Genomic DNA, 17055 nt, shown 5'->3' with positions numbered 1-17055 from the left:
AGACCGAGTTTTGAAATAGAAAAACAAGACATCTAATCCAGTAAGGTGTTACAGTTAAAAGCACAAATTGGCTAATGACCAGGTTTGACTAACACTCCTAAAAAGCACAGTAAATTATTATAATAGTTCAGATTATGGTTGAAAGGAGAATTCTTGAAATTTCAGTTGAAAGTGGAACAATTAATCATTAGAGAAATCATGTCAAGCATATGCTAAATGGACCTTTCATAAAAATGTCGCTTCCTGCTGTTGAAAGCTTTGTAACCCAAAAGTACTCTTTTCATCTGTCCATCTTTTTTTTCCCCCCCTTGGATACATTTAAGCTACAGGGTAAATGAGTGAACATTCTTTAAGTAAAGTGCAAATCATTCAAATAAGCAGAGTTCACCTGAACATCTGAACAGAAGTTCCCTGTTGTGGGGTAGGTCAGATGCATATGCTTTGTATTTCTCTGCAGCTCTTCTAGTTTGTCCATCCAGGATCTTAAGAGCTTTTTGTTCATTTCCTACTTTTACTGCACCTATTGCTTAGTTTTTTTTCTTAGGCTTTCATTCAAAGTGCCAAGGGAATGTGACACATACAGTACTGCCCTATGCTGAGGGAGTAAGCTTTCACTATGCTCTGCTGATGTCAATCATGGCAAGATTAATGAAAAGGAGATGGTTATTTGGAAAAATCTTCAATAAGTAGTAAACACAACCAGCAGAATTTAATATCTTCTGTAGAAAGCGACATTTACTTTATCCTTTTGGGCAAAATGAATATTATGGTTTCATTCAAAGCTTGCACTGAATTCAATATGAACATCCTTATATTTGGTTGTTATAAACACAGCCACTGTGCTGTTTAAATGTTATATAATTTTGCCACATACCTGTGCGAACAATGTTGGTGGTAACATGCTGGTGACAGGTTTCATTTAGCAGCTTCTCTGTTAATGCAGACTCCTTCTGTACTTTCCTTAACGTAGTATGCAACTTTCCTGATAAAGAATAACATTAGTTTTCCAGTAAGAGCTTATGAAAATTCTGTAGTTTAGCTATATTATCAGGGTTCAGTTTAGAGCGCCTCCCATTTACCCAGAACAAATGAAGATCGTCAGATGAAACCACACATTCTAGGACTTAGCCATCTGGTGCTTGTTTTTCTTCCAGTAATGGCTTGCAGAATGTCTTGGTAACCGTTTTTCACAGGAGACTTCTTTTATAGTGCCTTGGAGGGGGGTGAATCACTAGTTCTTTTTTTGCTGCCGTGGAGACCAAGGGCATTTCCAGAAACCTCCATTGCACAAAGTTCTGTGGGTGATTTCAGTTGAGGTGGTCCAGAATGGCCTGACCTAGCCAAGACAATGTAAACAGTGGTCAGCCTTTCAGTATTTAGAGGTTCTCTCATCAATTCATTTAATTAAGGTAAATTCAGTGGCAACTTATCTTAAAGGTTAAGTAGTAGATTTTGCACCCCCCCATCCCCCTCTGGTCCTATTCCCCCCCCCCCCCCCCACATGGCTAACATGACTTCTGGAATGATTAATCACATTTTGATCCTCCTATTATCTCTTCAAGTTTTTCAACTTTAAAAGCTTCATGCAAAGTCATGCTAAAGGAAGATGGCTGTTTGATGATCTTTTTTTCAACACAGAGCATTTATTAGTTGCTGAGGGCATTTCATTTGAGATTCTTTTCATTAATTTTATGAATTTAGATTAAATCTTAAATTTCTGGATTAAAGTTGCATGGACATTAGCAGATTATGTGTGCTTAGATGCTTTTGTATTTAAGATGTGGTTTCTGTATTTGTAGAAGTTTCTGTGAATTGATCCTTTTATTAAAAAAAATGATCAGCTGGATCTACTGATGACAAAAGCAATTGGAAAAATGTATGGGTGTCCCGGACTCACAAAACGGAAATATCAGTTAGTCATCCAGGTCCAGAACATTATTAAGGCTAAAGGCTGTCTAGTTTAATCCACATTTCTTAAACATAGGGACACATTTTTCTTGTCAAAAAATATTTACTGTGTATCACTTGAGGGTTTCCAATCTGCATATTTAATTCAGGGACACCGTGAACCAGAACAAGTCATCCTGGATGGAACTGCAAGCTTAGTTAGCCTAATGTGCATTTTTTTGGGGATGTTTGAGACATTGAAACAATGTGTATAAACTCCACTGAGGCAGTGACTGGTTTGGGATTTTTACTCGAGTTGATGGAGCCGTAGGCAGCAGCCCTAGCCACCGTACCACCTTTACTGTATGCTTTCCTCCTTTGTTCTTACTTCTCTAATCTGTGCAGAGAATATTTTAATTTAATAGCTTGGCTTGTGTCAGTATGGTGTAGTTGTTAATATTTTAACTTAAAACCCAGAGGTTGTGGGTTAAAAATCACACTGTTGATACTGTGTGACCATGAACAAGTCACTTCACATATCTTTGCTCCCACTGGAAAACAAAGTAAATGTAGTCAATTGAATCTGTCAAAAGTTGTAAATTGCCTTGTATAAAGGCACCAGCCAAATAATAAGTAACGATAACCATAATCTTAATTGCCATTTTTTGAATTTTTTTGACACTCCTTTAAAGTAAATAGCTTTTTTTGTAGCTATATATTCAGTTTATAATCAACCAGTAGCATGAGTGTGTAAACCTTCTTCATTGTTTTCTTTTTTTGCACACAAGTTTGTCCTGCATTTTTTTGTTGCGTTATTTAAATTTTTTTACTTGTTAAAATTGGAAACCTTATTTTCTAAGTTTCTTGATGAGCTGTCATTAATCACTCAATGGTATACTTTAAGTAGTAACTTGTATTTGCATTTATTTATATTTATGTAGCCATTCATCTTCCTTGATTAAGACAATGAGAGATAATTTGTTGCTACGTAGTGGTTCACCTGAAATAGAAACTTGTATTTGGTTGTGCTCATATTTACATAGTCATCCATCTATCTATTTTTTATAGGCTCATCCAATTCAGAGTAGTGGGAAGTGTAGGCGCATGAGATAGTAACCAACCCTGGATCCATCATATGCTACACTATTGCACACAATGTCATTCATAACTATAGTCACTAATCAACCTAAGCAGCAGGTCCTGGGGATGAAAAAGGGTTATTGTCTGAACGATACACTGGCAGTTACCACGCTGAGACACAATCCCAGGACTTCCAATTTTATGACAAGTAGTGGTAACCACTACGTCACCTCATAAAATAGCTACTTAAAATATTTAGAATTAAATAAGGCAGAAGTCAAAGTATATAGATTAGTGTTGTGAAATAAAAAAAAAAATATAAAAGTGAAATGTACTGAGAGAAATTAGAAATGCTGTTATTGAAAAATTCTGAATACTTGTTGAATAAATGGCAGTATGCCAGGGACTTCTCAAAGCTACTGGCTATGCATCTGGTGGACATTAAGCCCATTTTATTGTACAAACTGTGTGGATTGAATTTTCTCTTCAAACCTTCAGTATGTTTATGTAATTTTTGAACTGGTATTACAGAAAATCCAGCTGGTCTTTTTAGATGACTTCCCATGTGGCTCTTATTTGATCTACCTAAAATCAGACAATTGTTGTGGGCTTTCATGAGATTACAACCTTTACACATGTTCAAGGGAGCACATTTGCCTAAAATAATACATTTACATTGCAGATTTATACTTGAGAAAGGTATTTTAACCTGTAACTCTGCAGTAACCTAGAACTAACAGCAAATTTGTGTACTTCATATGGACATTTTATGTGAAACTCCTACCTAAGATCAAGTTGGTTCTCTGTAGTGGAAGAGAGTTCGTGGAAGTTGCATTATATAGCTGATGTCGTTACAGTATAAGCAACATCTGTGCAAATTAAACTGACGTTTTGATTATTTTTGTTTCAGTTAAAATTGGGAACATGGAAGTTTGTGGAGAAGTTGGACCTTTCAAGTAGCTCTGCAGTTTTTCATGAACACAATTCACATTTCGAAATATAGATCACTGCATATATCACCTTAATCAACTTAAGGCCTCGAGGGACTGATACAGCATTTAGCACAATGGAAGAATGAACTCTGGATAAGATGTCTTTGTGTCCTGAGTTAGGGTCATGGAATGCTGTCATTCATACTCGCATTTCCTCATAGAGGGCCATTTAACTTATCCTGCATGTCTATAGAACGTGGGAAGAAACTACATACATAAACTGAGAGAATATGTAAATTTAATTGAAGAAAAGTAAAATTTCCTCAATTCTGGATCAATTCCATGTAGAAAGACCAATGCAGGATTTGACCTGATTGCAAATGTGACCCAAATATGAGACTGCAGAAGTGGTATCAATCTAGGTTTTACACTGCTTGCTACCTTGTTTTTTGCACTATATTTCCCCAAAATATGGAAAACGTATTGTATTGGTGAAAGTTTCCACAATACATTTATCTCTAATGGCTAAATATGTTATTGTGTGGATAAAAAAACTCATAATTTGTCCCACTCATGCAGGGATCTGGCTTGCATATGATATTTTGCTCTTATGTTAAGCAGTTCCCTACATGTCTACCAGTGTTTTGCATTACAAGGGCAATCTTTCAGTTTTTATGAGTTCTTTAGTTTATTTTTTCAGTACTTCTTGGAACTGTAAATCTAATCAGTATGTTGCACCTTTGGAGATCAGCTCACAGTTTTTCAATATTTATAAGTGCCTTGCCTGTATTAAATCATGTTTAATTTCAGCACTATGCTAGAATGCATTGTTCAGCCTTTTTACAAGTAATGTGAATATGTTAGTGAATTTAGGTTAGGGTCGTGGCCTCTCAAGTCAAAAGATATGTTTTTGTTTTGTATACTAGTGTTACAAATTGACTGATGGCAGCTTTATTTCTGTATTCATTATTTTTAGGACTTGAATGCCCGTCATGTTTTTTATTATTCATTTTATTGTTCCTTAGTTTTGTGTGTGTTTGTGTCGTCAATTTGTATTTTAGATGTTCTTGCTATTATGTCATGTTATGCTTGGTAAAATGAGAGACATACTGTATGTTCAGAAAACATTTTTCACATTGTTTTTAAAAAGAAAAGGGACATTATCTAAGAGAAAGAACTACTATTTTCTTTTTGCCTTTTTTTTTTGCTTTGTTTTCATATCATTTGACAGTTCATTGTTTTGAACCTACTGTAGTTGTGTTTGATCAGCATTGTTTGTTATTGCTTGAAAGATTCTCAGTAACAACAAACAAAAATTCTCATTTGATTGTTTCTTTTGTTATGAAAGATAAAACTGGTGTTGCCATAACAGTTATTTACTGTTGCAAAATTATTAATTCAGTAAAAACATACATTACAATACATTGCTAAATCTTTTTTATTAACCAGCTCTGTTTAGTATTACAAACATTGTTACAGAAGTAAATTTCCAGTTTCTTTTTAGCCATCCAGCTCTAATTGTGTGGGAGAAGATAGTGAGCCTGAATAAGCTGTTATTGAAATCATAACTTTTTTACATTGTGTTTTGTCCTTCCTCCATTAAATTTTTTTTAAAGTACCAATGTTTTCTTGAATGCTATTCCTGCTTATAGTGGTGTCGTTGCAGTCCCTTCTTGGATTGCTAGCTTTGGACTGTGAAGCACCTAAGCTGATGGAGCCTCTGTTATCTTCCCTGATACTGTTTTTTAGCTTTGAATCCAACCCTCTGCTACTCCACTAAATAGCCTCAGGTGGTCCTGGACAACTTCCTACACAGAAGCTTTGTCTACATCATTCAGCCCAAGATAACTTCTGCTGAGCACTTAATGGCCTGTCCCCCTCAAACTGTGTCTGTGAAGCTTCTTCAGTCCCAGGATTTAATCAGCTTCTCTGTGCCTTTCTATTGTGTAGTATCTTTTAATCAGTGGCACCCAGTAACCTTTTATTCTTGCACGTTTGATGTGATGTCTTGCTAGTTTTTTTTGCAATATAGTCCATATTTGCTAGCATTTCAAATGCAGTTTATATATTTTAATCTCTTTTAAATGTATTTTAAGGGCACTAAGAAAATTTTGTTTATCCTCTTTATCACTCTATAATTGTTTTTATGATTATCTCTCTTCTCAAAATTTTCTGATATGAATAGTAAGGGAAATTTAAGTAAAATCCGCTCAATACTGTGCATTTAGGAAAAGGTGGAGCTGCTATGGATTTTTTTTTGTTCCTTTTCAGTCATCTGATTATCTGCAATCTTAGTGGCAGACCACTAAAAGTCTTCTTACATTACTTGTGCTACTGTGAATAGCAATGCATTGTAGTATGTACCACTCAGCAGTGTTAAGGGTTTTAGCTGTACTGTCATGCATTGTCTTAAAAAAACAGAAAAACAGGGTGAAGAAAAATAAAGCCATGTATCACAAATTGAGTACAGTTAAAGCTTAAGTAACTTCAATTAATTTAAATTTCTAGACCTTCTATTTTTTTCAGTACTGCTTAATTCAGTTTAGGGGACACAATGAGGGGACATCCTATCTAAGCAGAACAAATTCAAAAGCAGAAACCAGTCATCAGTAATGTAATATGCACACATTGACACCTTTGGGGTATTATGAGGATATCCTGAAGAAGAACTACACAGTCATGTAAGCACCACATTGATTAAAACTTAGTCTTTTGGAACTATGAGGATGTAGCAGTAATCTTTGTGCTACACGGCTTATTGAACAAATACATTAACATAAAAATATGAGTAAAATAATCAAAACTGACTAAACAATTTCAGTGTAGAACTTACTTAGTTTGTGGTTATTTTATATGTAAGTACATATTGTCATTACTACCAGACTGCAACACAAGAATTATGGTTCGGTACAGTATGTACAGTAATGATGGGTTCCAAACCAGGATTGTGTGTTCAGTCTTTGAATATGTAACTTGAGCTATATGTATTACAAATGTTAAAAAAAAAAGTAGTAATTTAGCTCTGTACTTGTAAAGCTCCTTAAAATTGCATCCATTATTGTAGGAATGGGTTTAGATTATTGAGAAATGCATAGGTATCCACTGTTAATTTCTGTGGCTACACAGTTCGTGTCTTGAATGGCACTGGAAATGCAGTCATTGCCTTCTTGAAATAATGTCAGTCTGATCATACACTGCCTACACACTGTGTTATTTGTAATGGAATTTTCCACTTTTAGCCTCTCATATTGAACATGTCTGTTCACTGTAGAAGCACCATGTTCATCAGTGGTTCTCAAACTGTGGGGTGGGCGCCCCAAGGGGGGTGCAAAGTAACAAAAAGGGGGGGCGCGAAGATGTGAAAAAAGAAAACAAGAATCAAAAATATGAAAAATACATCTATTGAAACCAAAATAAATTAACTTAAACTACATTCTCATACTAGAAACATAAATATAGAGAGATCAATGTCGATAAAAGTTAAGTAGGTATAATAAAATATGCATCTATGATATATCATTAATTATTAAAGAACAAATTGGTATTAGTGGGCTCCTTTAAAAAAAAACGTTAGGGGGCGCGATTAAAACTGTTTTGAAAACTCGGGTCGCAAATACTTAAAGGTTGAGAAACGCTGATGTACATGGATGACGTTTTCCTCCTGTGATCTTTATTTTTTTCACTCTCTGTTTCATTGACATGAAATGGAATAAATGGAATATATCCAAGTTATAGAGACCCAGAGTGATAAGATTATACTAATTTGGTTCATTATGTGAATGGATGGATGGCCGGATGGACAGTCATGAGTGATTGTAACAGAGATTTATTCACCAGATTGAGATCATTCTAAACTTACTGTGACTGGCACAACTTTACTTTTTCGTAATAATAGTTACCGCCTCTCATTTGAATGGCTATAGTATATAGAGAAAAATAAAATAAACAATTATAAAAATAGAGTTATACACAGTTAGTGCTATATTTGTTTTGCACTTGGACCTTTGTAACCTGTATAAAGAAAGTTTTAATAGATTGATCTGTTATAGCATTGTTGAGCTGAGTCTGTTCTCGTCAGACATGAAATGTAAGTCCCTTTGTGGTTTAGGATTCTCATAGAGATTGTTTTGTTTGTGTTTCTACTGTGTCAGTTACATTTTTATTGGAATGCAGTTGCGTTAACACATTATTTTTACAACATATTTGCTTGGCTTTCATATATGGAATAGCACAGTTTATCCCCAGATTGTGTGTTGATTAGTGAAGGGCAATTTGGGGAAAAAGCAGCTTTCATGTTAGTCTTTTAAAGGGACAAGGGGGCATGTTACGTGATCTGTTTTGCAATGAAGATAAGAGAATGTTAAACCTGGAGTTTCTCCTTTTGCTAACTTGTAGTCCTACTCCTTGTTTTTAATATGCTACCTCACTTTTGGATGGTCTTGTTAGTTTCTAAACATTTTAAGGCTTTAAATAAGACATCCCTCCGTCATAAGAGGTAGGATATGCTTTATTAAATATATCTATTAAATGTTTGATTTTTTTTTGTATTGTCTGTGGACAAGGTTGGGAGCTATGCTTTATTAGTTGATTTTTTTAAACAGTATCACATATCCTTTTAGGAAATAATACTAGGGAAACACATTTGCGCACTACCTCATAATTCCAGAGAGCCGGGGCTGACTTTGTTCCAGTCCAAGTCTTTGTAGAGTTTACATGTTTTCATAGGGGCTACCTTTGTATACAGTATGTGAGATCTTGCTGAATATGTTTTTTTCCACATATTCACATTTCTTTTATTGGCAACTCCTAAGTTGGATTGTCAGGTACATGAGGGTGGCCTGCAATGAGACAGGTTTGCTGTCCAGGGGTAATTCCTGTTTTATCTGCTAAGTTACTTGAGATGCTGTATTGGAAAAAAAACAAGTTCAAAAAGTTGACAAATTAATGGAAATAGCAGAAGACAACACGTATTATTGTTTTTTTTTCCAGTTGTAATTGCCTTTACTGCATTACAGTTTTGGTGTCTTTTTTTTTTGCTTGCCAAAAAAAAAAGATTCTTAAAATCCTTTAATGTAAATTAGTTATCAGGAGTTTAAGCATCTGTGCTTTTGGATCTGTTGTAAATTTTTACATTAACCCTTACGCCCTTTACTGTTTGCTGACTGAGCAGTTGCTTCATTCCTCTGGCAGGATCAAGAACTATTTTTATTGCTTTTGTTTTCCTGGAATTTTTCTCATATGCTTTGCTTTGCCTGTTCATCAAAGACATGTATGGCTTGAGAAATGCAACACAAAACTAACGGTTATAACTAACATTCTTTATATGAGTTTTTTATTTTTTTCAGTGCTAATCATTTTTATTCTTCTTTTCTCCATAATCTTTGAGAATGTAGTGGATGTTTGCAATCTTAATATCCTATTTTAGCTTTGAGGAAAAACAAACATTAATTGCATTGTTTGGTTTCCTGAGATATCTCAATTTATCATTCTTCTTGTATTAAAAAACAGAATACTTTTTAGCCAATTGAATTTCTTTGCTTCATTTATTTTCTCTTTTCTAGAAGTATCCTTATAATAGTACTTAAGAAGAGCAATGAATTTTAACAGAATGGATGGTATGATGCAGCAGTTTGTTCTGCTGCCTCATAAATTCAGGAAAATGGGTTTAAATCCTAATTTGTTACTGACTACATAGAGTTTTCATATCTCCGTAGCTCTGCCTGCACAGATGTCCAGAGAATAGTTTCCCTTACTTACCCCAAAGACGTGTATTAGATTAATCAGCAAATCTGATTTAGCTCTGTGTATGTAACTGCATTTTAATGTTTCCTGGCGTGGAGTGGTATCTTTCACATTGCTGTCGGGATTAGCTGTGGCCCTTCATGACCCTGAGTTGATTTGAGTAGTTTATAAAAAGGATGGATTATAATTACAGTAAAAGATTTTCAATGCAGTTTTTTCTTTTTTTTAACTTAAAGTGTAAATCAGCTTTAATACAACTTTAAATTCAAATATAACAAAAACTAGTTTTAACACAACTGTTTAGTTGACTCTGAAATTAAACGGTCATTGCATTCACCACATTTTGCCGAGGTGTGTTGTGGCCAAACAATAATGTATAGTACATGTGAGTATTAAGACAGTATAGTATTTTCTATCCATCTGTCCATTTCCCAGGCCCACGTTTTCTACTAAAATTGCATAGGGGAATAGATCCTGCACAGGATGTACAAAATAGGAATGATCCATGAATGTTGCATGGGAAAGGTGCTATATTAATAAAATGTATTATTATTATTAATGTTACACCATATTATTGTACTTCACAATTTTCAAGGAGCTACTCAGCAGGTACTGTAGATATCACTTAATTGATCCTTGAAAGGAAATTTACTTACTTAAGTTTGAGCTATGCATCAATGTTTTACATGTGATGGTAAAAATATCGCTCTCTAAATATTTTCACTTTCAAATAAACTGTTTTTAAAGGAAATTATATTGGCAAATTCATTTTTTTAATAACCCAGCAATGTAATGTAAAAGTACATGGCTTAAACACCACACACCACTAGTGTTAATTTTTGGCGATTGGGTGAGTTGAAAAGTAAATGTGTTTGTTTGTTTATTTTTTGTTTTTATTTTATTTTATTGGTGTTATTTGAAGAAAACAAACCATAATTCAACTCCCACCCAAGAGCAAGAGAGGAGAGCCAACAAGAGCAAATCTATAAAAATAATACATAAGGAAAAAACGGAGAGAAGAATGTTTGTTTTTTTCCCCAATGTAAGATTAAAATTAGATTTTGTCATATTTTAAAAAGTTTTGAACAGATCCTGTAAGTGAGAATTTAAGTTTTTCTAATTTCAAATAGAATAGAACATCATTTACCCTCTGACTGATAACAACTATGTTGGGATTCTTCCAGTTGATCAAGAAAAGTCTACGTGTTAGTAGTGTGGTATGGGCAATTACAATCAGTTTGTCTTTCTTCACTTTAAGGCCATTTGGGAGTACACCAAATATGGCTGTTAATGGCTTCATGTCAGGCTACAGCATGAAGCTCAAAGAGCTGGCATGGCGGCCCCAAGTTAATGAGCCGGAAGAAGATGAAGTTAGAGGCTATAGCATGAATCTGAAAGAAAATGACTCCATCGCCAAAGTGAAACCGCCGACAAAAGACCAACTTGCTTAGTTGCTAATACACAAGCGAAGCGAGCACATTGTCAAAACGAAACCTCTGAGGAGAGAGAAATTCACTTAGCTGCTGATAGACAAAGGGGGGCGAGCATGTCTGCAAAACGAAGCTGCCAACTCTGCATTTCAGTTTTTTTTTCCCTGATGATTTCAATAGTTTCTAGATTCCTGGGCTTTTTACAGCATGGCTTACACAGCTAGTTGTTCATAAGATGCAAAGACGTTACCTGTATACAAATCTCTTAAATGTTTTAATCCTGGATGTTTTCCAAACGTTAAATACTGTGTAAGTTAGAGAGGTAGATAAAGGTGATTAACATGCAATGGAGAAGAGCTTCTCTGTCTGAAAGTGCTTCCTAAATTGGTTTCATATTCCAAGTGAGTGATTGATATTTGATTATTAGTATATTAATGATAATTTGTATTTACTAGGGAACAAAGGTGTATAAAGAAGTTCAGCAAGATTTTACTTCTGTTGCAGACCAGGCTTGTGTATGTTCATCAGTTAGTGTTGATACGCAGGTCCTTATAGGTAGGTTGCACATTAGCTGCCCAGTAATAAAAATGAAAGTCATACCCCCCTTCTGCTCTAGGTCATTTTAGAGTCACCCTATGGATGTGTGGATGTTTCGAATTCTAAATAAACAGGGTTATAATTAAGTCTCATTTCTTAAAGAATGATTTGATGATGTATATAGAGATGCTCTGAAATAAAGAGGCCTGAGAAGTATGTTCAGTTCTCCATTCTAATGTGAGATGGAGGGTGGACCATCTGTTCACCTCTTGTTTATTTTTTTCCATGCAGACAGCAAAATGTTGTTGAAAAATCTTTATATTCACGTGTAATGTTTACTCCTAGGTATTTAGAGTGTTTTGTTAAAATAAATGGGAAAGTGTCCAGTCTAATATTGTGTGCTAGAAAGTTCACTGGAAAAAGCATTTTTTTTTTTTCAAATTAATTTTGAGTCCAGAAATCGTTTGAAATTCTGCAAGTGCATTGAGGACTGCTGGTATAGAAGTTTATGGGTCTGATATATACAGTACCATATCATCTGCATATAGTGATATTTTCTGCTCAAGTCCTTCTCTGGTAATCCCTTTTATCCCTGGTACATATCGAAAGTGAATTGCCAATGGCTCAATGGCGACTGCTAAGAGCAATGGTGATGGGGGCATCCTTGTCGAGTACCACATTCTAATTTAAAATAGTTTGAAATGACGTTAATACAAACAGAGGCTTCTGAACTAGTTTGATTCATGCACATTTATTTGGGCCAAACCCAGATTTATGCAATGTGGTAAATAGGTAGTCCCATTCAATCATCAAATGCTTTTTCTGTGTCCAAAGAAAATAAGACATCTGGTGTGTTAGATTTTAAAGTGAATGCTGACTTAAGTTTTGCCCTAACTGGAGAGTAATATGGGTGATAATACAGTAAACCAGATGGACTTAGTTCTGTAATAAATTCAAGGAATCTCTAATGCTGCCTTTGAATGATGAATAAAGCTAGCTGCTCTGAAATGCAATGCCTCTCAAAGCAGAGATTTATTTTTTTCAAGGGAGGAGAGGGAAGAGAACCAAAATAAACATGTCAGAAGGTTTTTATGCGTAAAACAGGAAGATCTTCATTTCAAAAGATGTTCTAGTCGTGGACAGAATTAGGTATTTTATATAACCATAAACAGATACATGGATCTAAATTGCTTTTAATTTATAACAGAAAATAATTAAGAGACCAACAAATATCGGTCTCAACTCTTTACTACTAAAACTTTAATACTGAAAATTAAAATAATCAGTTTTTTAAAAATGAAAACTGATAATTCATGCTTAAAAGTATGCAGTAGCACACAATGGAAAAGCAGTGCAATGCGAAAATAGAATAACATTAGTCTTTATTAGTCATTAGTCATTATCTTTTTTATTGTCTGTAAATGAGAGTATTTTTGCCTTCTTACTGTCTGTTATTTTGGTCAGCAGTCTGTGATCATTAAGATTGAGATTTAAAATAGAATTGCTGTCTAATTGTGATCTACAAGAACATCTTGCGTCAAATGAGTATCTCCTTATGTAAAAGGTGTGTTTTTATATGTGTCAAAAGTTCAATTTGTTTCTTTAGTATGGACAGATGACAGACTGATATGTTGACGATTGACGCATTCAAAAAAGTATCAAGCTATAGGAAAATGTACATATAAAAAGCTTCAGGCTAGCAGAATGGTGTCATTCTCATGACAAGAAAAAAAATTAAGCAATATATAAAAATATATACCAATAAGAGCAGAGAGGCAAGTAAAAATTTAATATATATGTTTTAAAACAGTCCAAAATGATTAGACAGAGTGACAGATACTTTGTTGAATTGCTGTGTTGATCCCCGTTAAATACGTTTTACCATTCCCCAATTGGAGTTCGGGTGTCGACAGGAAAAAATTTATTTGTTATTTTTTTTTTTTTGTGACCTAAAGATTTTCTTCTTATTCCCAAAAATGATCAAGTTAGAATAATTAGAAAATATGTTTTGGACTTGTGTGAGTTAGTGTGCCTTGAGCAGTGTTTGTTTCTGCCTTGCGCATAGTACTGCCAGCATAGCTTCTTAAAGTTGCATTAACTGGATCCAGTAAAAGGAAACAGATAACCTATCCTCAAATTCAGGACAAGGCTATTCCAAATGCACATAAAGCAGCAAGCTTGCAGTCTAACAAAACCAACTACATTGGACAGATTCTTAAGGGTCGTTGTTCTGTCCAGGATGACAAAGTTGACGTCTAAAAGTGGGTGGCTCAATTGGCATCTGATAACAGAGTAAACTATAAAATTATGCCCAAAGCAAAAAAAAAAAACATTTGTCAAAAACAAGCCTTGCTAACAATTATGTTACAGAATATTCTAAGATACACATGTACACATCGTAAAATGTGAGGCATTCAGCCAACTATTCTTTTCATGGTGCTCTTCACTCATGTTGGTAGTTTTAAGTAATTTTTTTTATTTCCATTGAATTCTGTGTATGTTTGTGGCTGAAGCACTACTGAGAAAGTTACAGTTTATGTACATGGCTGACACAGAAAAAATAAATTGTGATTAGTTTTGCCAGATGTGTAAGCTGACATCTGTGTACACCAAGAGAGTCAGAGAAAGGGCATTGCCTCCTGTGAGAATTTCCATAGGCCTCTTGTTGTGAGTGGGGTTAAAAGGTGTGAGAAACTCTTCTACTTTCCTTTAGGCTTCACTTTGTACTTAAATACACTAGAATAGTTTTAAGTGGGAAGCAAAAAGTATAGGAAGGTTAATCACTTTAGGAAGATAAAAAAACTTTAAGATGACAAGGAGTGGTATGTAGGCTATTTCAAATTCTGTTTTGTTTATCAAGGAAATTATTCACCTTCATTGATCATTATCTTCCTTGAAAAAAGAGAGAATGCGTTACTTTTATTTGTGTATGAGTTTATTTACTTGTTAAAGAAAGCAAAATTGACAAGTTAGTATACTGATTCAGGCAAAAAAGATAATACAAAATGTGACTTATTAGTAGTGTTGATTTTGGAATATTTTTTCGATATTAATGTGAGTCTTTGGACTATTGGAAAATCACCTTTTGGAGGTTTGTGTTATATTGCTGGTAGTGTTGTCAGAATGGCAAAATTTCAAACTTTTATACAATACCAAGTACTGAAATTCAGTACAATTTTCGATACTTAACACATAATACATTATAATGTAACTCAAAAATATTTTTATTGCAAAATAAAACCTTTACATCCTTTTGTAACTCTTTCTGAGCTAGAAAATATACACAATAAACGCACAAGCCCACACTAAAAAAATAAACAATAATGTACAACAGTCTGTTGGACAGTAAATAACTTAACAACTTAAGTGCAATTTTTATAAAATACAACAACTAAACAAACAACAAACCAATAGCACACTTTAATGCTTTGCATTACAAATGCAAACAGTGCAAATTACAATCTCTTTGATGCTTTCAAATTTTTTTGCAAGTAAGGGTAGCATGTCAGCATGCTCAATCTATGTGGCGTACCCTTTATGGGCTGAAGATGAGCTAGAAAGCTAGAAGCAGCAATGCACTAATAAGATCTCACAAATTGAGCAAGATAAGGTAAGTTTTTCTTGTTTGCTTTCCACCATGCCAGTGGCAGTTCTGCTGTACTAAGTTCAAGCATCTTCTCATAAACTGTGAACTCATTTGTGAGATGTACAATTTCAGATGGTGCATTACGCTAGAACTGCTGACTTTGGCTTTTCTTCCACCCTGTATCAACAACAACAACAACATTTATTTATATAGCACATTTTCATACAAACAGTAGCTTAAAGTGCTTTACATAATAAGGAATAGAAAAATAAAAGACACAATAAGAAAATAAAATAAGTCAACATTAATTAACATAGAATAAGATTAAGGTCCAATGGCCAGGGTGGACAGAAGAAACAAAAAAAAAAACTCCAGACGGCTGGAGAAAAAAATAAAATCTATAGGGATTCCAGACCATTAGACTGCCTAGTCCCCTCTGGACATTCTACCTAACATAAATTAAATATTCCTCTTTGGATTTAGGATTCTCACGGAAGAAACTTGATGATGATGGTCACGTAGACTTCTGCCTTTTAATCCATCCATCATTGTTGGAGTATCATGATGCTTTGAGTAGGTGGTGGTGGCACAGGCCGCCACCACAAAAAAAATGGAAAAAGAAACAGAAAAGAGAGTTGGGGTCAGTACGGATTTTAGAGCCACCATGAATAGTTATTATGATGAATTGAACATACAGAGTATCAGGATTAAGTTAAATTGAAGTTATAAAAAGGCCATGTTAAAGTAATATGTATTCAGCAGTGTTTTAAAGTGCTCTACTGTATCAGCCTGGCGAATTCCTATTGGCAGGCTATTCCAGATTTCAGGTGCATAGCAGCAGAAGGCCGCCTCACCACTTCTTTTAAGTTTTGTTCTTGGAATTCTAAGGAGACACTCATTTGAGGATCTAAGGTTACGATTTGGAATATAAGGTGTCAGACATTCCGATATATAAGATGGGGCGAGATTATTTAAGGCTTTATAAACCATAAGCAGTATTTTAAAGTCAATCCTGAATGACACAGGTAACCAGTGTAGTGACATTAAAACTGGAGAAATGTGTTCGGATTTTCTTTTCCTAGTTAGGATTCTAGCAGCTGCATTCTGCACTCGTTGCAAACGATTTATGTCTTTTTTGGGTAGTCCTGAGAGGAGTGCATTACAGTAATCTAGTTGACTGAAAACAAACGCGTGAACTAATTTCTCAGCATCTTTCAGTGATATAAGAGGTCTAACTTTAGCTATGTTTCTTAAGTGAAAAAATGCTGTCCTAGAGTTATGATTATTATGCGATTTAAAATTCAGATTACAGTCAACAGTTACCCCTAAGCTTTTTACCTCCGTCTTGACTTTTAATCCTAATGTATCCAGTTTATTTCTAATAGCCTCATTGTATCCATTATTGCCAATTACTAAGATTTCAGTTTTCTCTTTATTTAACTTGAGAAAGTTACTATTCATCCATTCTGAGATACAAGTCAGACATTCTGTTAGTGAATCAAGAGAATCGGGGTCATCAGGAGCTATTGATAAGTACAGCTGTGTGTCATCAGCATAGCTGTGGTAGCTCACGTTGTGCCCTGAGATAATCTGACCTAACGGGAGCATGTAGATTGAGAATAACAGCGGACCTAGGATAGAGCCTTGTGGAACACCATATTGGATATGTATGTATGTATGTTTGTTAATAGTCCTTTCAGATCAGTTTGGCTTTTCTTTGATGGCTGTTTGTTTGCTGATTTTGGGTTTCTGCTTCAAGCAAATGAACTGTTTTTTAGATTTGTTTGACTTCCTCTTTTAAGACAAGAAAACTGTCTTTAAACCTTGGGTCAAGAAATGTTGACGTTTTGAGAACCAGCTG

General features: G+C 34.6%; 1 protein-coding gene across 5 annotated transcripts in view; it reads left to right on the top strand.

Moving 5' to 3' along the window:
• LOC120541666 (adenosine kinase-like) overlaps positions 1-17055 on the top strand; it is a 562677-nt gene that overhangs the window by 26931 nt on the left and 518691 nt on the right. For 2 of the 5 annotated variants that reach the window (XM_039773521.1, XM_039773538.1), the window contains exon 1: positions 8318-8394. The exons of the other annotated variants lie outside the window; for them this stretch is intronic. In XM_039773521.1, the coding sequence (XP_039629455.1) occupies positions 8333-8394 (62 nt within the window). In that variant the 5' untranslated portion in view covers positions 8318-8332. Of the gene's footprint in view, positions 1-8317; positions 8395-17055 lie in introns of those variants that run through there. 5 annotated transcript variants of the gene reach the window in all.

Source organism: Polypterus senegalus, chromosome 1 (assembly GCF_016835505.1).
Source record: "Polypterus senegalus isolate Bchr_013 chromosome 1, ASM1683550v1, whole genome shotgun sequence".
Taxonomy (NCBI): domain Eukaryota; kingdom Metazoa; phylum Chordata; class Cladistia; order Polypteriformes; family Polypteridae; genus Polypterus; species Polypterus senegalus.
Note: the sequence above shows the minus strand (reverse complement) of the source record. Positions and strands in the feature narration are given on the sequence as shown.